This window comes from Heterobasidion irregulare, assembly GCF_000320585.1.
Source record: "Heterobasidion irregulare TC 32-1 unplaced genomic scaffold scaffold_06, whole genome shotgun sequence".
Taxonomy (NCBI): Eukaryota; Fungi; Basidiomycota; class Agaricomycetes; order Russulales; family Bondarzewiaceae; genus Heterobasidion; species Heterobasidion irregulare.
Window position 1 is genome coordinate 1122280 of NW_009258202.1, and position 24761 is coordinate 1147040.

Genomic DNA, 24761 nt, shown 5'->3' on the forward strand with positions numbered 1-24761 from the left:
GATATTTGGACTCTCAGTGCCGGCTCTTTCTAGGCTCAAGTTTGTTTGCTCTCGCTGCACGCTGCCGTGATCCAATGTATCGCCAGAGACACGTGTAACCAACTCTACGATAATAATAGAATGGTCGATTCGTCTACAGACAGAGCAGAACCGGACGCTGTCATGTCCATTTATTTTGAGCCGAGCGCGTGCTGCAGGGCCTCGTACACATCTGCCTCGATACGCGCCTCTGCCTTGTCCTCCTCTGACCCATTGCCCACAAGAACCTTCTGTGCCTCCTGAAGGTTCGCGCGGACCGCCTAAGACATGGAAGATAAGTATTGCGCACATAACGGTGAAACACATGATTCATACTTCTGGAGAGAAGTCCTCTAGAGGAGCGGCCTCGACGACATTGATAGTGAGCTTGTTGTTGGGATGAACATTGGCAAACCCGCCAGAAACTTTTGAACAGCATGGTTGAGACATGCGTTTGAGTCGCAGCTAAATGACACATAACGCACCGAACCACTTCTTCGAAGTGTTCCCAGACTCAATGACCTCTACAACCCCTGGGCGGAGCGGCTCGATAGAAGGCACATGGTTCGCGAGGATACCCATGTCACCAGTCGCAGCAGACAAGTTGACCTGAACGACATTCGTGGAGGTGAAGATGGCCTGCGCAAGAGCAGATTTCGAGTTCGCATTCGCGAGTGTAATTCGTGAGGTCGTGCAACCTGGCATAAAACTTCGGACATACTTGATGGGGGAGAACCAGAGAAAGGTTGATCTTGTCAGTAGCCTCGGCGTAGCCGCGTCTGCCGAGGGTGGAGGATGCTCTTGGGACGCGTCGAGCGGCAGAGGCGAGGAGACGGAAAGTAGACATGGTGGAAGGAGGTGATTTGAGCGGACGTCACGACGTGAATTCGGGCGATTCAGCTCGGACTGTCCCGGAGAGAAGACGCCTCACTCGAACCGGTTACATGGACCATGGACCGTGTACCGAACCGTACTCTGGGGAGCGGATGCGGACTTGCTCACAACTTCGATGTCTCGATCCTCAGAAATTTGACGTCGTCACTGCTCTATAGAGCCAGTGAATCGCGAAAGAAATATCTATAAGGATGGACGAAACTGCACAAGCTTGCTCTATCTACTCCCCTCATTTACACCGTTTTCTGCCATGAACACAGCCCTCAGGACTTCATATCATTTTTTGAAGAGTCCCGTGTGGGTGAACAAGTACGGCGGGGTGCCTCAACGGACTCTCATGACAATCGAGAGTGTCCAGGTATGCTCCAATTGCGTTCATTTTATTATCATGTCCCCATACAGCATTTGTGCATAGTACACTGCACATGCTACTGCTTCAGGCAAGGGACGAGACGGGCAAGTCACATCTGACGATGACGACGGCATTCAATTGCGCCTCGCCAAGCCAAAATCTCTCGGTGGTAAGGGCGATGGCCAAAATCCCGAGCAGCTGTTCGCCATGGGATATGCAGGTGAGAGTCGTATTGTCTTTATATGTCGTCAATCTATCTTCAGCGCTCATGCCGAATGAATGGACGACAGCCTGCTTTCTGACTTCGCTCCAGCTCGCGGCGGGAAAAATGAATAAGTCTGACGCAGTCCGGGGCGCAAAGGTACATACCGAGGTGCATATCGGAAATGCGAAGGAAGTCGAGGGGTATGGCCTTTCTGTTAATATCAAGGTCGAGGGCGTTCATGACCAGGATCTCATCGATGCTGGACATCAGGTCAGTTACGATTTGGTCTACATGTATCTGTTCTGATCGTCCGTTTCAGACGTGTCCTTACAGCCGTGCACTGGAGCACGGAGCCGTGGTGAACGTGTCTAAATTGTAGAATGATGTCATGCCTTGTTAAATTGTGTCGTAAGGACTTTGCCCTTTTCGTGACCAAGCTTAATACATTCTCAAGGCCCCATCTGTTTATTTCTTCCCTTGTACTTGATGAACTTCTCAGCTTGGGCCTTCGGTCTCTTGCAGAGCTTCGATGTCCTGTATTTGATCGCTAGGGCTGTTGATATAGGTTCCGGTTATCAATCATGAATGACAACGCATCATTGTACCTCTCGATGCCGCGTGCTCGGGTCTGAAACGCCTTGGCTCGCTGCCAATATGCTCTTGATACTTCCTGCCCCATACATTGACCTCGTTCGAATTTTCATCACTCATTTTTGTCTATCATCCAAATCTCGGTCATGTCTTCTCAACTAAGATCGGCACTCATTCGCTCCGCTCGGCGCACATGCACTGGCGTGACGCCATACACTTCAAAGCGAACACTGATCACCTTGAAGGACCACATCGTGCGTGACCACATCCTTTTGCGCTCGAGCCTTGCGTATTGAATGGAACGGCAACATGTCCCTCACAGTACTTTGCGCGCGCGACAGCCGAGGGTGCCGGCCGCGCCGGGATAGTGACGTCTGACGGTGACGCACCGCTCGAGCTTAAGCTCGCGCTGCCCAAGGCCTTCGGCGGCAAAGGCGATGGGCAGAATCCCGAACAGCTCTTCGCGATGGGCTATTCCTGTGCGCTCGCTTCTCCCGCTTCTCAACCTTTCCCACTCCCATCACCACCCGACACGCTGACTGGGCTCCTCGTGCAGCCTGTTTCATCGGGGCGATCCAGCTCGCCGCCTCGCGTGCAGGGAAGAAAGAGGTCGGCGATCGGGCGAAGGTGCACGCAAAGGTGTACCTCGGGCACCCGACTGATCGCGAGGGCTTTGGGCTGAAGGTCGATATCAACGTCGAGGGCGTGGAAGACGATGCGATCATTGCTGCGGCCCATGATGTCAGTCTTCTTTCACGTCAATCACTGAAATTTCCGGAGGGGACTGATGACACTGTGTTTTGAATTTCGCCAGATCTGCCCATATAGTCTGGCATTGCGGGAAGGCATCGAGGTCAATGTCGCAAAGGCTTGAGACAGCGCCTGAGATATATTCACTGCCAGAGAATTGCTTGTTCCACTTTTTCTCTGATATAGGATATAGAAGATATCTACAATACTTTCTTGGTTTTCGACATACGTAGCATTTCCTGCTTGACCTTCATCTCAACATGACCCGTTGGAAACTTGGAATATCACTAGAATGTCGTTGACATATGAATTTTACAAGTACAACTATGCATATACACGAACACGACGCTGCGACGAAAAGAAAAGATAACCACGATAACTAGTGCCAACCAAACAATCAATGCTCGAATAAAACGGAACCCTCACAGCGAGCTCTTCTGCCACTTCGCCGGCACTCCGTCCGCCGCCGCCAGATATGGCATTAAATCACTTGTCAAGAACTCGCTTGGCCATTGCTTCCTGACTTGCGCCTTCAGATACTCCTTCACGATCTTGAGGTTCTCTTCTTTGAGCGCCGGGACCGCCTTGCGCACCTCGGGCTCCGTCTCCTCAATGAGCTGGTCGACGTACGTTGCGGTGATAGGCTCGCCGGTATCAAGTCGCGAGCCGTAATGTACCCACTGCCAGAGCTGCACGCGCGTAATCTCCGCCGTCGCGGCATCCTCCATGAGCCAGTTGAGAGGGATGCATCCGTTCCCGCCAATCCACGCGACCGAGTATGCGATCGCGGTCGCGACGTTTGAGCGTACGCCCGCAGCCGTGATCTTTCCTGGCACCTTGTTGTTCAACAAATCGGCAGCAGCGATGCGGACCTCCTCGCGGCGGATGTGATACTGGTCGTGGGAACACTCGTCAGTATCCGACTGCGACAACAGCAAGACGACAAACCTGGTTTGGCCCAACCATATGTTGGTCGAAGACCTCCCGAGCAATCTTGTTGATGAGCGGGTGTGCGATCCAGGTCCCGTCATGCCCGTTGGTGACTTCGCGCAACTTGTCCGCGCGCACCTTCTCCATCGCAACCTCATTCGCCTTGTCATCGCCCTTGATCGGGATCTGAGCGGACATTCCACCCATGGCGGCAACTTTTCGTCTGAAAAATTAAGTCAATATGATCCATTTCAAAAAGATAGGGGTTTTCATCTACTCACTTGTGGCAAGTCTGGATGAGCAACCGGACGTAGGAATCCATGAATCCCACCTCCATGGTGACGTCCTTTCTGTCGGGGAGCACGGCGCTCCTGTCGGCTCTCCGCTTCTTGATGAAGCTGAAGATGTAGTCCCATCTAAAAGTCAAGACATGATGAGCATGTAATTCTTGCAGGGATCAGATATTCATTTACCTTCCGCAGTTGAGGCCTGATGAGTGATTGCGCAACTCGAAGAGGATCTCCTCCATCTGGAAGGCGGCAGGCAGAGTCTCAATTAAGACAGTCCCACGGATGGTGTTGTGGGGCATGCCGATGTAGGACTGTGAGAAGACGAAAACATCATTCCAAAGGCGCGCTTCGAGGTAGTGTTCCATCTTGGGGAGGTAAAAATAGGGCCCGAAGCCGCGCTTGACAAGCTCCTTCGCGTTGTGGTAAAAGTAGAGGGCAAAATCGAAAAGAGAGCCAGAGACCGGCGCGTTGTCCACAGTGATACGAGGCTCGTCAAGGTGCCATCCTCTTGGCCTGGATACAATTCATCAGCTGCACGAGAGCTGATACAATGCGCATACACTGACCTTACAATGAGGACAGCGGGATTCGGAGAAAGTTTGTATTGTTTCCCGTTAGACTCGAAATCAATCTGGCGACGAATGGCATCCCTGAGATTGACCTGACCCTCGATCATTGCCTTGAATGTTGGTGAGCTGGCGTCTAAAAGAGCGGGGACGTGATGAGCATGGCAACACGACCAACAACCCGCCAGACACGCACCTTCAAAGTCAGCCATGAATGTCTTAGCCCCGCTGTTGAGAGCATTGATGACCATCTTGCGATCTGTAGGGCCAGTGATCTCGACCCGCCTATCCTCAAGTCCAGGAGCAGGGGGTACGCAGTGCCATGACGGCTCAGCGCGGATGTGTGCGGTCTCAGAGGGGAAGTCGAGAGGGATGCCGGAATCGAAACGCTGCTGTGCGAACTCACGGGCGACGAGGAGGCTCTGTCGGGTGGCCTCGAACGTCCTGTGAAGCGCAGCGAGGAAGGCAAGTGCGCCGTCAGTCAAGATTTCAGCCTGCGCCTTTTCTGCGACTTTAGTATGAATTTGTACGGCGGCGACCATGATGTTCGCAAGACGAGAGGTATGGGAAGGGTGGAAGTGTTGAGAACGACGGAGAAGAGGAGTTGGACATTTATACCACTCTGCGGCTCTCCGACGCATCCGTTTCGATTGACCCACAGGACGTCATCAAGGAGAGTTCGCCTGCTATCACATGCCCGACATGGAAAGCACTCCTCGGGGTCCCGTCCCCACGGAGAGGCCGACCGCCAGCAAGCGCACTCGGCAGAGATCAGCGGAACAAACGGAAGATCCCCCGCATTCTGTCGGGCAAATCCTTCTCCCATCTAAGTCTTCGCAATGGCCCCGCTTTATCGTCGCAGCGTGACAGCCAGATTCATAACGATAGGCCCAGGCTTCAGAAAAAAAGACTTGGTCGGAGTGTTGAATTTGAGATCCAGACAGAGTGCGATTGAGGAGAGGAGAGCGGACAACAAGCGGAGAAATCGGCATCTAGCGGACAGAGCCAAAATATTCCAGCGCCGACGCATTTTGCTAAGTGTGTTCTTTTTTGTCGCGGCCCATCGTTATGAATATGGCTGTAGGAACATTCTCAACATTCACTCGGTGCCCTTACACTCACCACGGAAAAGACCACAGTGGCTCCGCATGTGATAACGTACGGGCTCACCCGTTGAAATTAACCCCGTCGTTCGCATGCAAATGAAGCCTTTGACTGCCCGGACCATGCGATGCCGCCAGGATGCATTGCCGTCCTGGACCAACGTGTTTGAGTGTGCTCGTCGTAGGCGTGTCGGAAATCGCACCCATCTACAAACTATCTAATCTTATCTGCGCTGCACTAATCTCCTACATCAGCCACAGAGGCGAGGCTGGCCGCAGTCCACATGCAGACAATCGAGACGCTAGAGCAACAAGGATACAGGGGCATGGGCAAGAAACGAAGCGAGCGGCGTCCCGATCGCCGTAAGGCGGTCCGCCGTCACTGCCGCTTTTGATCCTTGCTAGCGGGCTCCGCTCCTCCCATCCCAGTGGCGGCATCGGTAGAAACGGGTTCCGCTGAAAAGCCTGACGCCATGAATCATCCCGTGAACACGTCGCGCAAGGTACCGAGGAGGCAGAAGCCGTGCATACCTACAAATTCCACCGCCGCTCGTTCACCAATCTTCACGACCCGCCGGCAGGCCATCTGCCATACACCGCAACTCACAGAGCCTGGAATTCGACCGCATGATGAACTTCATTGTCACCCCGCACGCAGGGTACCGCTCACCTGCAGGCGCAAATGGAAAGGACAACCACCAAGTCACCGGGCCCATCCAGGTAGGCGGAAGGTAAAACACCGCCGACTTCCTATACCACCATCCCACCACAAACTGCAGACCCGTCGTCAATATCCATACCACAGAGTTGAACTTGACAGCGAATGCCGATTTCGAGGAATTCAGGTCTCCATCTGGGAGCATCACGCCGCGAGACAGTAAGCATGGGCAATGCGAAGTCCTCAAGGGGCTCGAGACGGCCCTGTGGGGACAGAATAACAACAAAGTGTAACGCAACTCAGCTTCTCGAGCTCCGCCAGCCCCTTATCCACACTGCGTCTTAGTTTCGCCCAACGTGCAAACTGGTCCTGTGCACTCGTCTGTAGTAGCTCTGCCTTTTTCGCGAGGATATCTGCTTTAAGCTGTCGTTGGCGTGCCACGGCACTCGGATTGAAGATGCGCTGGTACGCAGCCCATGCCTGCGAATTACGTGCGTGTCAGTGGTGGAAGGGAACCATAACAAGGAAACGATGCTATGCATACGAATGAAAGGAGGACAGATTGGCCAACCCATGATACAAGTTCTGTTATGAATACAAGGGCGAAGATCGTCAGGATGAGTGACATGGCGAGCGCGAACTGACGAAGTGCTAAATTGGCGCGCGTCTGAGATTTACAGATGGGGGTGGCCGGGGTACCTCCGACATACTCTTACTGGACCTCGGAAATGGCTGTCTGAGGCTCTCACAGCTCATTCGCATCATTTAACACGCAGCAAACAATTCCGAGGAGATCTTAGATTAATATAATATCAGACAAACAGTCGCCTTAAGAGCAAGTGGAGTTTTGCGAGCGGCGAATGCGGCAAATCAAATCATACCATACAAGAACGTTCAGAATACTCAAGCTTGCATATGCGCATCGGTGCTCTCGGTGCCCCCAAGCGTGCTTTGGCTATGACCTAGAGCTAGGTGGCAAGCATAGTTGCACGAGCAACCCGGCCTTATGGCATTGTATATGCTACTGGATGATCAGTGACAGGCCAACGCAGGCGGTATATTGGGACACAAGCAGGATGAAGGAGTTGATGTCTTGCGAAAGGCCAAGCTAACACGACGGGCTGTAGGGCATGCGATCGATTTTCGAGGTCATATGTCAATAGCGGAGCAATACATGCATGCGTGAAGTGATGGGGATAAGGGTGACATCGGTGGGCCCTTCCACCGGTAACCGCTCCCCTCCGTGAGATCGAAGCCCACAGATGCGAGGGACGACAAGCGAGTAAGAGAGAAAAGCGAATCAGATGTTGAGCTTGGTGCGTCTCCAGTGACGGCGCTTGGCGTTGTACTGTCGGGACGAGAACAAGAATCAGTCAAGGAATCCATTGGCGAATAGAACCTCTGTGTGCAATCTATAGGCCGAACGAACCTGGATCTTGGTGTCGGTCTTCAGGCGGAACCACTGAGGAATGGGGCTGCGTTCATAGCAGAACATGAGCGAGGTTTATTAGGATCGTAGGGTATCTACACACCGGTTCTGGCGCGAGGCCTTGGCGAGGATGCGCTTCGTTCTGAAAGTCTTTTGAGAAGGCTACGAAAGCGATCTATACATCAGCCAACGCCATTCCAGCAATAATCGAGGGAATAGACACCATTTTAGGGGACTTGAGAGGGGCGTGCTGAACGTTGACGAAGGTGAAAAAATAAGGTTGATCAGAGTCGCGGCGCTGTACAGTTGATGACAAAGCGGCAGCACGGCAGAGGGCTGCCATTGAATCTGAAAGGAGTCTCTTGTTCCCACGGCTGCTACTGGTGACGCGACGCGACACGTCGCACTTGATCGCACACTGCCAGTTCTCCACATCATGCAGCTGTTCAACTGGCTCTCCGCCCTTGCCTTCGGCTTGCTTGTCTCTGCTGCTGAACCCCCCACCGAGCTCAAGATTGACACGACGTATCTGCCGGCAGACTGCTCCACGAAGGCGCAGAAGGGAGACGCGATCAAAGTCCATTATGTGAGTCAGGCGCGGTCTGTCAAGGCATACGCGTGCCCATTGACTGGGATGCGGGAACTGTAGACGGGCACGCTTTTCTCTAACGGGAATAAGTTTGATTCAAGGTACGTTTCACTTGAGACTACATAGCAGTGTGACCGTCTGACTATGCTCTAGCGTCGACCGTGGTGAACCGCTGCCTCTGACACGTATGAGCCTCATATTATCTGCCTTCAATCGTCGAACTTAAGCTTGATTGATCCACGGACAGTGGGTGTCGGACAGGTCATTCGCGGCTGGGACGAGGGTCTCATCGGCATGTGTCGTAACGAGAAGCGCACCCTCACCATCCCGTCCCACCTGGCTTATGGTGAATTCTCCCATCTTTGCCGTCCAGCCTCCATGCGAATTCTGATCATGACATTGGCCAGGATCTCGCGGGTTTGGAAACGTTATACCTGCCAACTCTGCACTGGTCTTCGACGTGGAGCTTGTCGGCTTAGACACCAAGGGTCCTCGTGAAGAGCTCTAAGTGGAATGTCAACGTAATACCGTGATGTTATATCGGTACTTCACAACTACTCCAGTTGGCACCTGCCCACTCGTTACTGACTGAATTTGAAGAAATGCTCATGCTTCATTAACAATGCCAGTGCAATACACTGTCCCAGATATGAAAGCGAAAGTTGTATCGCATAAATTATACAAAGACCATTCAGTAATAGAAGCAAGCATATGATGAATCCCACAACCCAGTTTACCCAACCCTTCCTATTTCTGTGTCCTTGAGCTTGTCGTTCAAGAGCTCCTGGAATTCCTCTCTCAAAATTGCCTCCCTCCTCTCCCGCTCCTCCTGCTGCAGTTTCAAGATTCCTCTCTTCTCCTCGGCACTGATGACTTGGTTTTCCTTCCGCATACGGACGGCATTCATGCGTCGGTGTCGACTTCCGCTCATCACATACCCGACCGACTCGTACGCCGCGATCTCGTCTGAGTCCAACCCGATCTCACCACGACGTGGAATGCGCATATCTGTCCCGTCCTGCAAGAACGCTGCCATGGCGCTACCTTCGCCGCGAAGCAAAGCTCCACCGTACGCGCGCTCGTCGAGTTTCTTTGATGAATTTGCTCTCATCACCGGCTGGGGTCCCATTTCGTCATCGGACCCGTCAAGCTCGCCTGCATCGTCGTGAGAGATAGCTTTGGGAACCGGTGGTGGCCCCATGCTACCGACGACATGCGAGCCGACATTAGAAACCGATGGAGCAGACGCGGCGGGCTTCTCCACCCACTCCTCGTCCACCTCATCATTTGGTGGCGAAGGAGATCGAGTTTTCGTTAGAGTGGGGCTGCGACGCCCTCTTTCCTTGCTTTTTGTCCTGCTTCTTTTCCGCCGCTCCCTGTCCCTGTCCCTGTCCCTGTCCTCGTCCTCGTCGTCAGAATAGCGCTTGTGACTCCGTGTCTCCTTGTGTCGTTCTTTCTTCCCCGAGCGCTCCTTGTCTTTGCGAGCACGCTTCCTCTCCTTCCGTTCGCGCCGTCGGCGTTCATCTTCACTGTCTTCAGACGACGAGACGGAAGAGGAACGACTGCGTTTGTGTTTTCTGCGGGACTTGGAACCACGTTCCGGAGACCTACAATTAACGTTAGACTAGTTGAACACTGTAGTAGGATTCTATCACTCACAGTTTGCGTGCAGGAGCCTTGGGCGATGGTGGCCAAATACTGAATGTACTATTAAACCTCTGCAGCCTCCGACTAAAATGCGCGAATTAGTTACTGAGACCGCGAACAAGGTTGAGAGGATTGCCGTACCTCTCAAAGTAATCACTCCCTCCTCCGTCCCCACCATAAGGTCTATCTCTGGCCCCGTCCCCACCATAAGACCTATCCCTTGGCCCATCTCCACCGTAGGGCTTGTCCCTCTCCCCTCCCCGCCGTGGAGGATACATATTTTCCTGCTGCCGCCATGGTGCCTGCACAGCCGGAGGGCTTGCCGGACGACGATACTCCTCGTACTCAGGGCTTCCTCGCCGTACACGCCTTGAGCTGCCCTCGATGTCCTTTCTATTCTTCTCTATGCCACCGTCTTTTCGCTCATACCGTTTCACTCCATCATCATCCCTTTCTCGGACGTGCTCCCTGCTATGATGTTCACTTCGGCCGTTTTCCCGGCTCCTGCTGCGACGACGTGGCGAGGGCGAGCGGCCTCGCGATGGAAATCTCTGCTTCGTATCCTGAGGTACAAGGCCCAAACGAGAAGGATGAATCGTAGCCATGTTCAGGGAGACTGCTGGGTGGTAGACCTATTGAACCTACAAATGGCGCAGACTCAGACGAAGGCGTGGGAACCTAGGCAAGTGATAACAGCTATTGATCATATGACTTTGGGCACGTCGCATTATTTATCTCTCTCGTACCTCTTTCCTTCGCGATGTTTCGAGCCAATGTCAATGAATCAGTACTCAGTACGTGCTACACAAGTACCACCATAAATTCGCCAGATACCTCAGAAAAAGAGCATAAGTAAAGGGAGGCTGAACAGACACATATCCTATCTTACACAGACAACCATCTTGTCGGAGAGACGTGAACCATAGGTAGACTGGGGCACAATACTAATGATTATAAAACTGTGAGGGGGAGGCGCTTGGACATGGGATTGAGTTGTGTTGATATATAATTACATTGTAAGAGCTTTGGTACGACGAATGTCCGCTACAGTGGGTATCTGGGTTGAACGATTTCAACAGCTACAAGGTCCAAAACGGACAAGAAAAACCAGGTCAGACAAAACTTACCAACTAATCCGTGATCATGACTGTATCCTCCTTAAATAGTCTTCTCCGCTGATCCCATTTTTTCAGGTACTCCCTGATCCTACTTTCGAATAAAACACATCCGTCGAAAATATCGAACGGCAACAGATCCCTTCGCTGGTCCCAGGGCTTGACGTCCACTAGCGTCCAACGCTCGATGCATACAAGGACCATCCCAAAGCTATAGGCATCCGCTAGCCGTGCGTCCTGGCACTCGCCGCGCAAGATCTCTGGGGCCGAAAATGGTCGTGTGCCAGGGTGAATCTGCTCGACTCGCACCTGCGGCGCACCACGAAATGATGGCGTTTGAGTCAGGTGAGCGAACGGGTCGACGGGCCCGTCATCGGGTGAACTGATGATGGACTCTGCAGAAACAGAGCGTCCAAAGTCGAGCACTTTGACTGTGCCGTTTGGCATGACGTGCACATTGAGCATAGAGAGATCACCATGGCTCAAACCAAAGGCATGGAGATGCGTGAGGCCGTCGAGGAGCTGATTGTGCAGGTCTTTCTTCAGAGCTGGCGCGGGCTCTGGTTGTTCTCTAATGAAGTCGTACAATGTGGGTCCCTCGACGAACTCTAAGACCATACCGACGCTTTCCAGGCAACCAAGAAACGCGGGGATATTCCGATGTTTTGAAACAGTGGTATACACGCGAAGCTCAGCGAGAAACTGCGCAGCGATGTCATAGGCATTGCTCTCCATCTCGCCATTAACCTCAAGTTGCACAATCTCGGGTTTCTTGACGATACATTTGAAAAGCTCCGAGGCTGATCCGGTCGCGATAGGTGCGAGGGACCCTGTGGGGTTTGGCGGGGCAGAGTAGGTCGCGGGGATGGGGAAAGAGAAGATGGATCCAGGGTGGCGGGGAGGATTGTAGGGAGGTGGAGAGGCGGGGGGTGACGGTGGCGGGTGCGGCGGGGGCTCGGTATGGGGAACATAGTCATTATAAACGGTATCATCGAGAGATGAGAACGAGTGGGCGGAGGGCTTCAGCTTCTCCTCTTCCTCGTCCAACTCCACTACAGGTGCGCACGATTACAATTAGAAGATGCATCTAGTTCATACAGCGCTGCGACGCACCCATCCACCAATTCTTCTTCGATGTAAGAGTGAGGCGTTTGACATGCACAGTTGGCCGCATTGGCAAGTTTGCGGAAGGGTGGGGTGTCCCTGGAGTTGTGATGGGTGTGTGGGCAGACCTCGGAGTGACGCTGATTGGTGTCAAGGAAGTCGAATGGCTCTGAGAGCGGGAATAATGCGGATGTTTCGCGTACATCTTGTGTCGAGGACAAGAAGAGCGATGTGGTTATCGACAAGCAAGGCCACTGCTAATAGCAGACGTCCTAGCCGCGCACGTTGCTGATCGAGATGGAAGCCCGCGTGACCGCGTCCGACGGAAACAAAGTATAATTTTGTTCCAACATCCCTTGACGATTCAAGGCCTCAAGCTCAAGGCTGCTTACAGGTAGATAATACCTGTCAAAAACGTGTATAGTCGTGTACACTCGGATATACGATAGCCCGAATCAAACATACATCGTGATCTACAAGAACGACTCGGAGAAGATCGAGGCGAAGAGTCTTTGGGTTGGATTGGGTCAGTGATCTGAATCCAAAATGGATAGATTGTCGAGATCCATCATCCAAACGTTAGCATTATGAGAGTTCACGTTCAAGTTCCAAAAAACCTGGCTGTAGTCCGAGCAATCACAGTGCCAAGAAAACAAAGCCCAAGTCCAAGAAGTTGGCTCTCGAGGGAAGCTGTCCATGACACCTCCACGACCTGTTCGTCTGACCTAAAATAACGCACCCAACAGGAGTATCAGCCCGCCCAACCAATTTCCCCACGTCGGTCTACTCCTATGCAAGGCCCCACTAGTCTGGTTGCCCCCTTTCGTCCCGCTACCTCCATCTCCGGTCGGACCAGCCTGGAGGGCACCTGGCTGCGCCACGCTCGGAGGCAGTGGCACAACCTGCTGTACAGGTTGCTTACCAATTTCACCAGAGCCCACCATAACCTGGACGCCGACGGATGGGACGCCATTGATCACTACAAAGAGCACTAACAGGAGAAGCATTCGGAAATCATCAGGTAGCGAGTAGATCAAAGGACGAAAAACTCACATGCAGGACCAGGCGGCATGATCGCAGGGTTTGGAGGAAGCTGACTACAATGAAGCACAGCTGACCCGTCTCTGTCTGAGGTGTATGTTACCTGAAGCTCCACCAACCGCTGCCCCATATTCTTCCGTTCACCATCAGTGGCCGTGTCCGAGTACTTGCAGGGTTTCGAACATACCATGGTATGTGTTGAGAAACCAGGTCTCAGCAGCACAACCTTGGCGTCCTGTAGGTAGTCCGTATCACCGAACATGTCATCCTTCTGTATCGACACGTTGAAATATTCGCCGCCATAGGAGAGCTGCGACGGTAGCCCCCGGGGCTCTGGGCGACGCTCGTTGAAGTATGATGGGTAGAACTTCTCCACACGGTACTCAGTCGGATACTTGACACTTTTATTGAAGTCTGCGTTTGGGTTTGATCCAGTCACAAAGACCGAGCCTGCATGATGTGGGATCGAATCAGAATTGAATAGAAGAAAAGACGATGACACGTCGCGAGTACCGTCGGGTAGTATCGTTGCAGTCGAATGGTACATCCGGGGGATTGAACTGGGAGAGAGCCCATCCCTTGACCATTGCGAACCAGAGGGGGCGCCCGGATTATACATAACAGGCTCAAAAATCGGTTGATCTGCGTAAGACATGCCAATCGCCCAGGAATCTGTGCCGTACCCAGCAACACCTGTGATAGCGAAGGTGAGAAGGTGAGACAAATATTTCTTCGTTCAGAGCATTTACCTGTAGCTGCACCGTTGAGGCAAAGGACTTGGCCAGTAGGTAAAAGAACGAGGTTTCCCATTGTGCGGGCTTCGGGTAGCGGATCGACCGACTTGTATGAGTTGGAGATATCTGGCGAGATTTGCACGCAAGATGAAGACGCAGGGTACTGTGCAATATCCCAATTTGTCTGCCACCTAAAACGAATATCAGCCTCGATCTCATCACCTTATAAGAATCGATCTGAGCATACGAGCTACTCACTGATTATCTTTGATGTTCGATCCCCCACAGAACATCACTGTCGCGGTCCAATTATTCTGCGGTGTAAGGGGCAGCATGACAGTGCCTCCGCTGGCAGGATATGTCCTGACCGCATCAGGAACGTCATCAATGCGGCGCTCATTACCTTGGTCGAGATCCAGTATAGTTGTTTGCCAATTCGACTGCACAAGAAGCTTTCGAGACGGAAGCAGAAATGTCAGAGGGTATAGATTTGCTGGGAGCGTATTTTGAAGGATAGTTGATACGATGGGTTTGCCATCTCCACGTGGGGGGTAGAATTCATACGTTGGGTTGGTCTGTCCTGCGTTGTTGACAAAGCCGCCCCATTGACAGCCGCCAATCTAACGTCAATCACCCGTTCAGATGAGCGCAATTTTCCTGCAAACACTGCCTCAAGGAGTCGATCGAAGGTGACACTTACGATGAGGATGCTGCCATCATCAAGCGTTTCACTGCGCGGGGGGGTAAGTCAGTAGGTGGCAGTCAAAAATGCGATGCCAACTGTGCTAGACAACGACACCGACGACACTTACAGGGAAGGATACCAACGCCGCGTTGACATGTCAGCGACGAGCGTCCAATCACAATTCCCATCGTCACATGGAGTGAGAATTCTTGAGGGAGGAAGAGCTGTCAACGAGTGCAGAGGACGACACAGTATCGAAAGGACACACCGAATCCTAGCAGAATTGCATGTGGAATCAACATTTTCTTCATTCCACAACTGAACCAGACGTACGACTTGGCACCGTCTGGATCGTGATAAGGGCCACTGGCACCGACTTGATCGGGAGCAGCCGCACCACCGGTCGTGATGGCCTGATTCCCTCCAACATTGACCCATGTACCGTTGGCTGTGAAACATTTAAAACTGCGTATCAAGAAGAAAGAGCAAGCATCTACCTAGGACACTGCCGCCCTATCAAAGGCAAAGCTGCACTCAATGTAGAGATCAAGGTTTGGACTAGTAAATTACTCACTGCACAAAACGAGTTCGTAACGATGTCCATTGGTCGGCCGGCATTCGAACCCAATGAGTATTCTGATATAAGATGAAGATGTTATTCTGGTGGGCAGCGTACGTTGGGGAAAGCCGAGTGCGGATTACCTGCCGCCCACGCCGGATGTCCCTTGATAGTTGAAGGATTGTTCTCTGTTTTGTCAACTATATACACTTTATCTACTGTTCCAAGGAAGAGCTAGAATACCATGAGGAGACTTTCTGGAGGACAATCATAACGCGAGTGTCACGTACCTGCTGCCCACTCACGATACTATCCCCGACAACTTGGAAAGTGCCCACAGTCCCGCTCTGGGCTGGTTGTCGGGGGGCCGTGGGTGAGTCGGTATTGGCGGCAAAAACAATTGATGCATACAAGATAGCAAGGGCGTAGGAATGCTGTGGACGCATGTGTAGATAGAGTGTCTGATGTTCGAAATCGTTGAGAAAAGAGTGTTATAAACAGTGATTGTGAGAGGTAGAATGGAAACCCTGGGTATACAGCGGAGAAGTGGTCTCGCAGCGGCGTTGAAACCCGGGTGGGGCTAGATGTTGAAGTTGAGGTGAAAGTACGGCAGGCATGGATCCCGATGCACGCCATGTTGAGGCTTGTTCGTCGCAAAGACAGACGGGAGAAGGTCCTGGTCAACAGCTGCTATTACTCGTTATGGCAATTGGGTTGCCCAATGCAGACCAAGAGCGACGTTTGAACGATGGTTTAGGCAGCGCTCGGGCACTTTAAATGAGAGCTATGGGTTCTCAGAAGCGGCCAATGACCGCACGTTAGTCTTCTAGAGGCAGACCTTTCAAGGCGAGACCGTCGTTCTCCTACCAATCTCGGCATTGCTGTCCGTGCAATATGACGACACCGTTATCCGTGCCAGAGTCAAGGTGCAGATCCTACGGACCATCGGTCAGTGTTCCGAGCGAGCTTGAGCGACTGGATTCAGCATACAACCAAAATTACATCCTATATAAATACCGATTGCAACATTGAACATCAGGACGTGAGGGTGCATGACAAGGCAGGAAACGGGTCGAAAAGAGTCGAGAATACAGGCGAGAGCCTTAAATAAGTTTTGCTTCGCGCTTGGCTTGTTGTACCTGTGCAAGGCGGTGGCTTCGCAGCGTCATTTGGGAACCTTGTGTCCCCTTCTTCGTGCCACCAGGTGGCGCCGCGGGTGCTACGCTGGGTTGGGAAAGGGTTATGCGTGTTTCATCTGACGAAAATCCAGGGACGCGTATGTTGTGGTTCCGTTCTGCACACCCAAGAAGCAGGTGAATCCTAACGATCATCGTTCGAAAATTAAGCTCTTACCGAGGTGTAGTTGCAGATCCCGCACTTCAAGGGTGTCTCCGCCTCTATGCTTGGCGAGCCGGCAGCCAAAGTTTGTGACCGAGTCGATGAACTCGTCCGCTATGTCCAAGAGCAGCTGCAAAACCGGAGCGCGGAGTTAGGGCCACCGGTGTATGATGAGAATATTCATGCGGGCTTACATCCTCGACTTCGGGTTCAATCTTGACGTTTGGATCAAGGCTGGACACTAGGTCCTGTATCGAGCGACGCATACTCTGATCCCCAGGCGTAGGCTTTCTCCGCGATCGTGTATCGTCTGCTGCAAACACTTCTTCGCTTGATGGCTTCGTCTGTGATGGAGTACCTGAACGAAAGCCGAGTTAGCATATTGCGCTATGTATGCTCAAGCCACAAAGAAAAATAGCCGATGAAGCTCAACGTACCTGCTATTCTCCCTGCAGCTGCACCACCAGTGAGCGTAGGTCGACCCTGATGTGCCGTCGGCCACGCGACAGGTCCAGGATTCTGCGTGTTCAGCGTTTGGCTGATTGGGTATGTATCCTGGGATGTGGATGCTGAGCCGAGCATCGGGGTCGGTGAGGTGCCCTTGAAGGCAGCGTGCTGAGGTATAATTGTGGCGGGCTTATATGCGGAACATGTGGCAGTTTATCGAGGTTGTGCGAGGGTGTTGATGAGTCCAGGGGGATCAAGATGAGATAAGAAATATAAGAGAAAACAGAACGCACCTTCGGCGGTGGTGCTTGGCTTGTACTCGTGCTGGCAGTGTTTAGCTGCGGCGGGGGCACACCTTGTGTTGGAGCTGTTGTATTCGAGGTGAACGCCGCTTTATGCTTGTCGGCATACTCTCTCAGCTAATAAGACGTATCGCAAGTGCATCCATATCCCCGTGTTATCACGCGGAGGGTGCGCACCTGCATGATCTGCTGCTGGTTCAGCTTGCCCTGCTTCGCGAGCTCCCCGAGTTGGCCCATGTTTTGGAGGAGCAGCTGCGCAATGCGCTCCCCAGAGAGAGGGTCTCCCGTCTGCGACTTGAATGCATTCCCTAGCGCGGTGATGATATTGGCAGCCTGGTTGGATTGGGTCCCGTTGGTGGCCATGATGCCTGGCGAGGGTGTCAGGTGGGCGAGGTCAGACCGTGAAGGCGTCGCGGATTCGTGCCACGTGCGTCAGCGCCGCTTCGAGCGTCGGAAGTCCGACGCTTTGCCGCCTCGACCCATGCAAGAGCGTTGAAAAGACCTCATTATGGCCTTGTTGCGCATCTTAAAAGCCCCTCGAACACTGCATATGCATTGACTTCGCCTGAAGCAATTTTGAAGCTCCAAAATAGCTGTAGCGTACAACAGCTCGACTAGCTATGAGTATTCTATATTCATCTTCGAGCGCTTGTTAGGGCATCCACCCCGTCTCCTTGGACCTTGGCCACTTTGTCACTCTGCTCCATACCACATATGTGATGCTTCTAAAGACGAGAACCCTATATGGGCGGTCCGTCGACGGCACCGTATCCCCCATAAGGCTCACATGGCAGAGTCACCAATTTCGTCAGCGCTGAACAGGCTGATCCATCGCCATGGTCGCTCCTAATAATCATGAACGTATCGTTCTCAGATCTACACGCTGCGAAGAATCAATTTCCAGGGACATGCGTGGCTTGAACGAATGCATGTATCGTCTCTAGTACAACGACCGTGCGCCTGTAGCTAATCAGTGCGCACCTGAGGATACGGATAGCGCCTCCAGTGAAAGGGGTGCATTAGATGGATAGGCTTCTTGTGTCGTTTATGAAGCCGCGTGGGATGATACGATTGGGCGATGCGCGTGTTTGTGGCATTGGAACGATTCTCAACGCCCGTCGCAGCTTCCGAAAGAGCCAGGCCTATGATATTTGTCACCTGAGTCTCGTGCAGCGTGTGGATTATAGAGACAGCTTGAGAACTGCAGACATGTTGTGGCTTCAATTTAGGGCATTGATGTATCAAAAAGCTCACCTGGAGAAAAGCTCAGCAAGGAATGCATCCCCAAGGTACCAAAGGATATGTGACATTCGCCCAAGTACCTGCAAGGCCTCGCGTTGGGGATCGGCGTCTGAGATACACAGTCGCTAACCAGATCCCCCTCGGGACAATCTCTTTGCTTGGCTCACGAATATAGTCTGCGTGACCAAACTTACAACGCGGCCCATGAACTCTCGCCATCCTGCTCGCGATGAGGGGACATCACTGGGACATCGGACTTTCAGCGCCTTGACGACTAGCTCCAGCCTCAGTCTCTGTACACCAGATCCGTCCGCAGCCCTGCTCGAGCTGCTAGAGATGAGACCACCCGTGCGCCAGGACTGCGCACGTGCTCGTCGCTGATTCAACGAACGAGGTAGCCGATCGCCCAAGATCAAATGCTCTGCTGCGACGAAGGCGCACGGCGGCAGCGTGAGTGGGCTAGAGACGACGGGGATGGCTGAGAACGCAGCCAGAGTGCTAGGAGAGCTTGCGCCGATGAGCAGTGCACGTTAGTGACGACGAACGAAACGATTTCGAGCAGGCCTCGACTGGACGACACAGATGTTGGAAATCGCGCGTGCGAGACCATGCGCCGCTGCGGCGCGCGGTATATTTCCAAGGTCATCGCTAGGTCAGCTGGCTGTCATGCATGCACTATTTGAAAGCACCATTCGAAGGGGGTGCACGAGAAATATCACCACACAGACAAGGGAGGTCAGCTCTCGTGCGATTGCCCGGTTGCTAATAGAGCGAGACACGGACTCACACAAATATAAGTCTCCCGGGACGAGCTCTAACGCGGGCGAGTGCTGTGGACCGAGGTTTCAGCTCTTCGCTTCCAGGCCCTCGGTCGTAGTACGCCCACCACAGCACCCTGTTTCGGGATCCTTATCGTCGACTTGGGCATGGCGGGGGTAGAGATGGCGGGGCGGCATCCCCGGGATGATAGGGGACCGAGAGACTGGCAATAGCTGGCAGTAGTCGCGCCGACATATTGCAGGATACTATCTAGAATCAGAGCCCTTGTCCTTCCGGGGGAGGAGTTCCCGCGAGATGGACCGCGGCGGCGAGCAAGTCGCTGCAACACGCGCACGCGTCCGAACGAGTCTGCCTGTAGGATATGCACGCCAGGCAGCAGAGGCGACACTGCGACAGCAGACACGAGAGGATATTAGAGCTGAGCAGCATCGGCTGACCCTGCTGCGCCCCGGCGAACGCACGAAGCGCGGCCAGAGCGCGCACGCACGATAAGCCGCACGCAGGCGCAAGGCGCATTAGGGCGCGTTGCGCGACCCTGCGCGACCTGGCGTAACGGGGTTCCCAAGTGGTTCCCGCGCGCAGATCAGATCTGCCCGAAATCAAACGTTCAGAGTTTTCGAGGTCGGGGCCTGTCGGCACTCGGAGCGCCAGGTGGGGATGGGTTCTGGTTATTGGTGGGGATGTGATCTTTGTCCTGATCCTGATCCTGATCCTGATCCTGATAACTTCCTGATATCGCGGTCCGAGTGCACACGCGGCACGCGCGCGCACCCATATCCGCTCCGACCGCATTCACAACCCCGACATCGAGTTGAACTTCAAGTGCCAGAGCCCGAAGGGAGCAGGGAGGAGGGGACTGTAAAGTCTGCCGCACGTCGTGCTCTCGAGAGACAGGAAAACCACCAACGCAAGTGCGGTCGAAATCACGAGTCGGAGCCCGGAGTCTCGGGGGTCGGGAGTCGGCAACGCGCCCCAGCCGCCCTGCGCAGCACCCGATTCGTCGTCCCAACGCAAAACGCTAGCTACTATCCCCAAAGGGTCCGCGCCAAAACAGAAACAGACGATCCACTCAAGGCGGCGGGCAAACAAAGCAAGCAAGCAACCAGGCAAACAAGCAAGCAAGCAGGATACAGTACTAGGACGGCCTGCGGCGCTCTGCGCGACATTTCAAAGGTCGGACCGGCGCCATCGTTCGCACCGCTGCCTGCTCCCGGATGTGGCCAACGGGCGTCCGTCGACGGCGGAATCGAAGAAGCAGCGTGGTGGATCGATTCGGCCACGCAGTGCCCCCGAAGACCGAAGCCCGAAACGCATTGACCTCAATCAGCCGCGCAGCAGCACGCCGCGCCGCGCTCGCGCCTCGCACGAACACGGCGCGCGCGCGCGCGACCCCGGTCCTCGCTCCCGTCGCGCCAAAACAAGGAAACAAAGCGTCTGCAGGCAGACGGCACCGACGCCATCGTCGCACGCCGCAGCACGGCCAGCCCATTTTTTTGGGGGGGGGGTGTAGGGTCCGCCAAGCGCGCCGTCCCCCGTCAGCGTCCCCGGGCGGTGCGCGGCGTCGCACGCTCACGATACTGCCCGTGCCCGTTGCGGCGCTCAGCTCAGCGATCCACCGCGATCATGGAGCAGTAAGATAGCCATTCGGACGCAGCGGGGAGTAGCAGAGCGAGGGGGTACTAGAACAAACGTATGCGACATGGAAAAAAAAATCTGACACCGAGAGCGACGGCGGCGGCGGCGGCGGCGGCGGCGGCGGCGCCTCGGGATACAAACGAGTAAGTAAAGGAGCATTGGGATAAAATAAATAAAAAAAGAGACGCGAGAGACACAAAAAAGAGAAACATGAGTGCAAAGGAAGGACCAGGGGAAAGAGTGGGAGAAACCGCAGGCCTAGCCCTCACGGCAAACGAGCGCCTCGACGACCAGCTGTTGGAAAGCGATGTTCGGGGGTTCAGAGTAGCGAGAAGCTTATAAGAGGCCGGATTAAGAACTATATATCGTAGGCGAGCCGCGAGGCGTGCGGGGATAGGACAGTCGAAGACCAAGAAACATGTGGAAAGAGCCAGGGAGGTGTAGGGACAGCGACGGCCCAGGAGAGGATGACCACTGGGTGATATATATGTACGAAGGCGAGGATGGCATTATACAACATTCGGGGCGGAGGAGCGGGTACGGTAGATATTCAGGGTACGGATACGATGAATGGCGTGATGTCGATGAAGGAGGCTGATGGCGATGATCGGATATGGTAAAAATAATAGGGTGGAATAGAGGGCACTTCGTCGCACCACCGCTCTAAATGTCCGACCGACCGACTGAGTCTGCCCGGCCAGAGCCCTAGCGCAGGATCGGACCCGCTCTCTCCACTGTGGCTATCGGCACAGGGGGCTACGGACCTGTCGGGCCTGCCCTAGCAGAGATGCGATACGGAATGCGCGGTGGCGATCGGCGGAGCACGGCGGCGAGAGGGTAAAGCAACACTGATATAGATAGACTGTACGGTGTACGAGAGAGGGGCGTGTGTGAGAGGTGTTGTATGCATCGCATCGGCAACGCATCGCGCGCGAGATAAAGCTCCATACATCGATCGGGGACACCGTGCGTCCGAAGGCGGCGAGGCGACCTGGACGGGTTGGTATAGCATGGCGCGTGGTGATATTTGAACAGTAGGTGGACGGGAGAGGAAGGGGGAGGAAAATGGCAAAAAAAAAAAAAGTGAGTCAGAGTGAGAGAATGAGTGAGTACGTGGTGTGAAAGCAACGACAAAGCACGGCGGTCTGGACGAGAGCGTTCGCGGAGTGGAGTGGGTCGTAGTCGTACTATCGTGTGTCCAACGGTACGGATACGGTGGGGAAAGGGAGTTGCACAGAGAGAGACAGGTCCATAAGCCGATTACGGGGGCGTTTTCTTACTTCGATTTTCGTCCGTCGTCGACGTCGGCAGCCTGGCCCATGTCGCGCTCGTGAGAGGTCTTGCGGGGGGAGAGTGGAATGGCGTAGCCGTCGATCGTGACACATAATAAGTGGGGTCACTCCACGCCGGTCGAAGCACGCCGCGCGCAGCGGTGGGCATTCAGGCGGGGGTGGAGGTGAGCGAAGGCTCACTCGCGCGCTTCACCGTACCAGGTGATCGCCGGGGTTCGACGCGGGATGATCACCCGGAGCAGCTCGCCGTCAAACTCGGCACGAACTTGCGCCAGATCGGCGTCGTAGCCGAACGAGATTCGTCTTTCGAAGTGACCTGAGCGGTGGAGCGCGAGCGAGCGAGCGAATCCACGAAGCCAAGAAGCGAGCGCGCAGTCAGCACAACGGAGACCGCGAGCGAAGAAGGACGCGCACCTCCACCCGGTTCCCACGAGTCCGCCACGAGATGCAATATGCGTCTCCTTCGCGTCGCCAGTGTTCTGCGTAGATAAGACAAATAGCACCGGGAGTGAGCCCACGCCGAGAAGACCAGAAAGGACGGCCACGTACATTCCGTCCCGTCCAAAGCCCGGTAATCGTACAACAAGAGTATACTCTCTGGGCATGGTCTCGACCGCGATCCAACTGTCGGGGGGCGGCGGAGCGTGGGCTAGGAAGGGCTCGTGCGGTGCACTGCTGCGCTGGTTTCCCGTTGGCGGAGGGGCCAGGATGGTTGGCGGAGCGGGTGGGGGGATATGGCGACTTGGGTTTGATGGGGGAGGAGAGAGCACACGCTCTGCCAATGGAGCAGGGGAGAACTCTGACGCGGATGCGCCCATGAGGGGCGCGCCCAGAGAAGGCGTGTAAGGCGGGGGTGGAGGAGCATAGCTTATGGTCGATGCGGCGGACGAAAAGAGCTGTTCCTGCTGCGAGGAGATCGGCGGCTGGTGGATAGCCGGGTCCTGTGTCCACGGTGCGGAGGAGCTCTCGGCGGCCGGAGCGGTGTCGACGACGGCTTCCGGGGTTGAGCGGACAGCGGGCAAGGTGTAGAAGGGGGTCTGGGAGGCGGGGGGCAGACTGGCGGTGGACGAGCGGTCGTACCTGGTGGTGGTGGAGGACGGGGGATGAAAGCGTCCTTGGGGGACGATGGGCGGTGTGCCCGCAGTTGGGGTGGAATAGGGACGGGCGAACGGGAGGACGGAGCTGGGGGATGCCGAATGCGGGTCCTGATGGGCATGTGATGACGAGGCTGAGACCTCGCGGGAGTGGGGTGCGATGGAATCTGGATTGGGGGTCTGGTCGGAGGGGGGCTGGTGGTGATTGAAGCCGTTGCCCTGGTTGATCATCGTGGGAAGTTTGCTGGGGACGGGAGGGAGGGGGCGGGGGGAGCGGGGAGGGGTTGACGGAGCGGGGATTGCTCTGGGATCATCCACGTTTTGGTACGCGGGGGGGCGGTCCGGGAGAGAGAGGCTCTGCCTGTCAGATGGAGCCTGGGACGGGATGTCGGAGAGGCTCGGGGAAGGGAGGGAGCCCTGCTGGGCGGTGGGGGAGGGCTGCTCCTCGGCGTGGGAAGACGTATTTGAGAAGGTGGACGGGGCGAGGAGGCGGGAGTAGGGGCGGGGACGTCGGGGAGGGACGTCGTGGCGCTTGGAGTAGTCGGGGCGGGGGGGACCTGGGGTGGAGGGAGAACGAGAGACGATCAGTCACCGCTCGACCGCCCTCCTTTCTTTTCGGCTAAAGCGCGCGGAATGACACAACCGCGTGTGGTTTTTGCCACCGGCACGGCCATGCCGGACGCGTCGCGACTCTCTCCCCCCGCGCAACGCCCAGCCCCGCCCCTCGCGACCCGCGACCCACGCGTGCCACACCGCCCGCCGCGCTCGCGCTCGCTGGCTAGTGCACGCAACGCATGATGCAACACACGCGCACAGACACGCATATGCACACACACACAGACACAGACACAGACACAGACACAGACACAGCTTGCGGGACTGGGACTCGGACACGGGGGCGTTGTTCGAGGCACACGCACATCGCGGTGGGAACAGAGAGCAACGAAGATGGGATAAAAAACCCGCGGCCGCGGCCGCGAGACTCACCGGAAGACTCGTCGCTCGCGTTGTCCTCGTCCCAGTCCATCATGACCGCATCCTCGTCGATCCGTTCTGGCATCATGTCCAGCTTGGAGTAGAACGGGGCGTCCGCCACATCGCGGGACGAGGCAGGGACGGCGGGGTCGTGCGGGTGGAGGGCCATCTGGTCAAGGGAGAGAGGCAGCGAGAGAGAGGAGGAGGAGGAGGAGATGGAGGCGGAGGAGGAGCTGGGGGCAGAAGACTGGGACGGCGAGGAGGGCGGGTCGAAGTCTGGTGACATTGATGAGCATTGGTTCGATAAAGACAAGGCGAGGAGTGAGTGGCGGCTCTTGGGAGGAGAGTAGGGGAGACAAGGCCCGCGTCCGTAGCCGTCTGGCTCTCCGTGGCCGT

The 24761-nt window shown here is 54.9% G+C and overlaps 16 protein-coding genes across 16 annotated transcripts; 4 read left to right on the forward strand and 12 right to left on the reverse strand.

The window, feature by feature from the left end:
- Positions 1 to 170: 170 nt before the first annotated feature.
- HETIRDRAFT_61750 (mitochondrial F1F0-ATP synthase, subunit delta/ATP16) lies at positions 171 to 878 on the reverse strand (the record flags this gene model as incomplete). The annotated part of the gene is made up of 4 exons (XM_009548672.1): positions 740 to 878; positions 504 to 657; positions 355 to 443; positions 171 to 299 (listed from the first exon to the last, which is right to left on the reverse strand). The coding sequence occupies exons 1-4, from the start codon at positions 863 to 865 to the stop codon at positions 171 to 173; spliced, it is 498 nt and encodes a 165-aa protein (XP_009546967.1). The 5' UTR covers positions 866 to 878.
- A 284-nt stretch (positions 879 to 1162) lies between these two features.
- Positions 1163 to 1848, forward strand: HETIRDRAFT_418648 (uncharacterized protein; the record flags this gene model as incomplete). Its single annotated transcript, XM_009549089.1, has 4 exons — positions 1163 to 1270; positions 1328 to 1484; positions 1555 to 1739; positions 1789 to 1848. 4 exons carry the CDS (start codon positions 1163 to 1165, stop codon positions 1846 to 1848), a joined length of 510 nt encoding a protein of 169 aa, XP_009547384.1.
- A 358-nt stretch (positions 1849 to 2206) lies between these two features.
- On the forward strand, positions 2207 to 3150 carry HETIRDRAFT_459374 (uncharacterized protein; the record flags this gene model as incomplete). Its single annotated transcript, XM_009549090.1, has 4 exons — positions 2207 to 2314; positions 2383 to 2539; positions 2617 to 2801; positions 2875 to 3150. The coding sequence occupies 4 exons, from the start codon at positions 2207 to 2209 to the stop codon at positions 2932 to 2934; spliced, it is 510 nt and encodes a 169-aa protein (XP_009547385.1). The 3' UTR covers positions 2935 to 3150.
- An 82-nt stretch (positions 3151 to 3232) lies between these two features.
- Positions 3233 to 5138, reverse strand: HETIRDRAFT_427649 (uncharacterized protein; the record flags this gene model as incomplete). The annotated part of the gene is made up of 6 exons (XM_009549091.1): positions 3233 to 3703; positions 3759 to 3963; positions 4022 to 4156; positions 4214 to 4543; positions 4597 to 4732; positions 4793 to 5138. The coding sequence occupies 6 exons, from the start codon at positions 5136 to 5138 to the stop codon at positions 3233 to 3235; spliced, it is 1623 nt and encodes a 540-aa protein (XP_009547386.1).
- A 940-nt stretch (positions 5139 to 6078) lies between these two features.
- Positions 6079 to 6985, reverse strand: HETIRDRAFT_418651 (uncharacterized protein; the record flags this gene model as incomplete). Its single annotated transcript, XM_009549092.1, has 5 exons — positions 6079 to 6164; positions 6231 to 6311; positions 6370 to 6552; positions 6657 to 6837; positions 6902 to 6985. 5 exons carry the CDS (start codon positions 6983 to 6985, stop codon positions 6079 to 6081), a joined length of 615 nt encoding a protein of 204 aa, XP_009547387.1.
- Positions 6986 to 7483: 498 nt separating this feature from the next.
- HETIRDRAFT_476366 (uncharacterized protein) lies at positions 7484 to 8045 on the reverse strand. Its single transcript, XM_009549093.1, has 4 exons — positions 8010 to 8045; positions 7890 to 7948; positions 7787 to 7832; positions 7484 to 7705 (listed from the first exon to the last, which is right to left on the reverse strand). Exons 1-4 carry the CDS (start codon positions 8010 to 8012, stop codon positions 7658 to 7660), a joined length of 156 nt encoding a protein of 51 aa, XP_009547388.1. The 5' UTR covers positions 8013 to 8045; the 3' UTR covers positions 7484 to 7657.
- Positions 8046 to 8168: 123 nt separating this feature from the next.
- Positions 8169 to 8966, forward strand: HETIRDRAFT_410019 (uncharacterized protein). The gene is made up of 5 exons (XM_009549094.1): positions 8169 to 8372; positions 8436 to 8476; positions 8529 to 8560; positions 8623 to 8721; positions 8783 to 8966. The coding sequence occupies exons 1-5, from the start codon at positions 8223 to 8225 to the stop codon at positions 8881 to 8883; spliced, it is 423 nt and encodes a 140-aa protein (XP_009547389.1). The 5' UTR covers positions 8169 to 8222; the 3' UTR covers positions 8884 to 8966.
- A 100-nt stretch (positions 8967 to 9066) lies between these two features.
- On the reverse strand, positions 9067 to 9716 carry HETIRDRAFT_385291 (uncharacterized protein). The gene has a single exon (XM_009549095.1). It carries the CDS (start codon positions 9574 to 9576, stop codon positions 9109 to 9111), a length of 468 nt encoding a protein of 155 aa, XP_009547390.1. The 5' UTR covers positions 9577 to 9716; the 3' UTR covers positions 9067 to 9108.
- A 1436-nt stretch (positions 9717 to 11152) lies between these two features.
- On the reverse strand, positions 11153 to 12311 carry HETIRDRAFT_123143 (uncharacterized protein; the record flags this gene model as incomplete). The annotated part of the gene is made up of 2 exons (XM_009549096.1): positions 11153 to 12189; positions 12251 to 12311. 2 exons carry the CDS (start codon positions 12309 to 12311, stop codon positions 11153 to 11155), a joined length of 1098 nt encoding a protein of 365 aa, XP_009547391.1.
- Positions 12312 to 12966: 655 nt separating this feature from the next.
- glox3 (glyoxal oxidase) lies at positions 12967 to 15706 on the reverse strand (the record flags this gene model as incomplete). The annotated part of the gene is made up of 12 exons (XM_009549097.1): positions 12967 to 13232; positions 13295 to 13415; positions 13470 to 13732; positions 13796 to 13975; positions 14032 to 14207; positions 14275 to 14636; positions 14717 to 14747; positions 14829 to 14925; positions 15045 to 15149; positions 15272 to 15337; positions 15404 to 15494; positions 15551 to 15706. The coding sequence occupies 12 exons, from the start codon at positions 15704 to 15706 to the stop codon at positions 12967 to 12969; spliced, it is 1914 nt and encodes a 637-aa protein (XP_009547392.1).
- Positions 15707 to 16363: 657 nt separating this feature from the next.
- Positions 16364 to 17710, reverse strand: HETIRDRAFT_320855 (uncharacterized protein; the record flags this gene model as incomplete). The annotated part of the gene is made up of 6 exons (XM_009549098.1): positions 16364 to 16554; positions 16614 to 16728; positions 16793 to 16956; positions 17036 to 17234; positions 17339 to 17464; positions 17525 to 17710. The coding sequence occupies 6 exons, from the start codon at positions 17708 to 17710 to the stop codon at positions 16364 to 16366; spliced, it is 981 nt and encodes a 326-aa protein (XP_009547393.1).
- A 289-nt stretch (positions 17711 to 17999) lies between these two features.
- HETIRDRAFT_115898 (uncharacterized protein) lies at positions 18000 to 19517 on the reverse strand (the record flags this gene model as incomplete). The annotated part of the gene is made up of 7 exons (XM_009549099.1): positions 18000 to 18087; positions 18135 to 18193; positions 18329 to 18548; positions 18602 to 18669; positions 18784 to 19096; positions 19135 to 19205; positions 19476 to 19517. 7 exons carry the CDS (start codon positions 19515 to 19517, stop codon positions 18000 to 18002), a joined length of 861 nt encoding a protein of 286 aa, XP_009547394.1.
- A 509-nt stretch (positions 19518 to 20026) lies between these two features.
- HETIRDRAFT_101797 (uncharacterized protein) lies at positions 20027 to 21009 on the forward strand (the record flags this gene model as incomplete). Its single annotated transcript, XM_009549100.1, has 2 exons — positions 20027 to 20652; positions 20697 to 21009. 2 exons carry the CDS (start codon positions 20027 to 20029, stop codon positions 21007 to 21009), a joined length of 939 nt encoding a protein of 312 aa, XP_009547395.1.
- Positions 21010 to 21317: 308 nt separating this feature from the next.
- Positions 21318 to 22524, reverse strand: HETIRDRAFT_385295 (uncharacterized protein). Its single transcript, XM_009549101.1, has 4 exons — positions 22285 to 22524; positions 21769 to 22191; positions 21651 to 21709; positions 21318 to 21598 (listed from the first exon to the last, which is right to left on the reverse strand). The coding sequence occupies exons 1-4, from the start codon at positions 22442 to 22444 to the stop codon at positions 21356 to 21358; spliced, it is 885 nt and encodes a 294-aa protein (XP_009547396.1). The 5' UTR covers positions 22445 to 22524; the 3' UTR covers positions 21318 to 21355.
- HETIRDRAFT_61766 (uncharacterized protein) lies at positions 21318 to 23114 on the reverse strand (the record flags this gene model as incomplete). Its single annotated transcript, XM_009548673.1, has 3 exons — positions 21318 to 22612; positions 22711 to 22775; positions 22846 to 23114. 3 exons carry the CDS (start codon positions 23112 to 23114, stop codon positions 22473 to 22475), a joined length of 474 nt encoding a protein of 157 aa, XP_009546968.1. The 3' UTR covers positions 21318 to 22472.
- Positions 23115 to 24009: 895 nt separating this feature from the next.
- Positions 24010 to 24651, reverse strand: HETIRDRAFT_101799 (uncharacterized protein; the record flags this gene model as incomplete). Its single annotated transcript, XM_009549102.1, has 2 exons — positions 24010 to 24168; positions 24229 to 24651. 2 exons carry the CDS (start codon positions 24649 to 24651, stop codon positions 24010 to 24012), a joined length of 582 nt encoding a protein of 193 aa, XP_009547397.1.
- Positions 24652 to 24761: the final 110 nt, after the last annotated feature.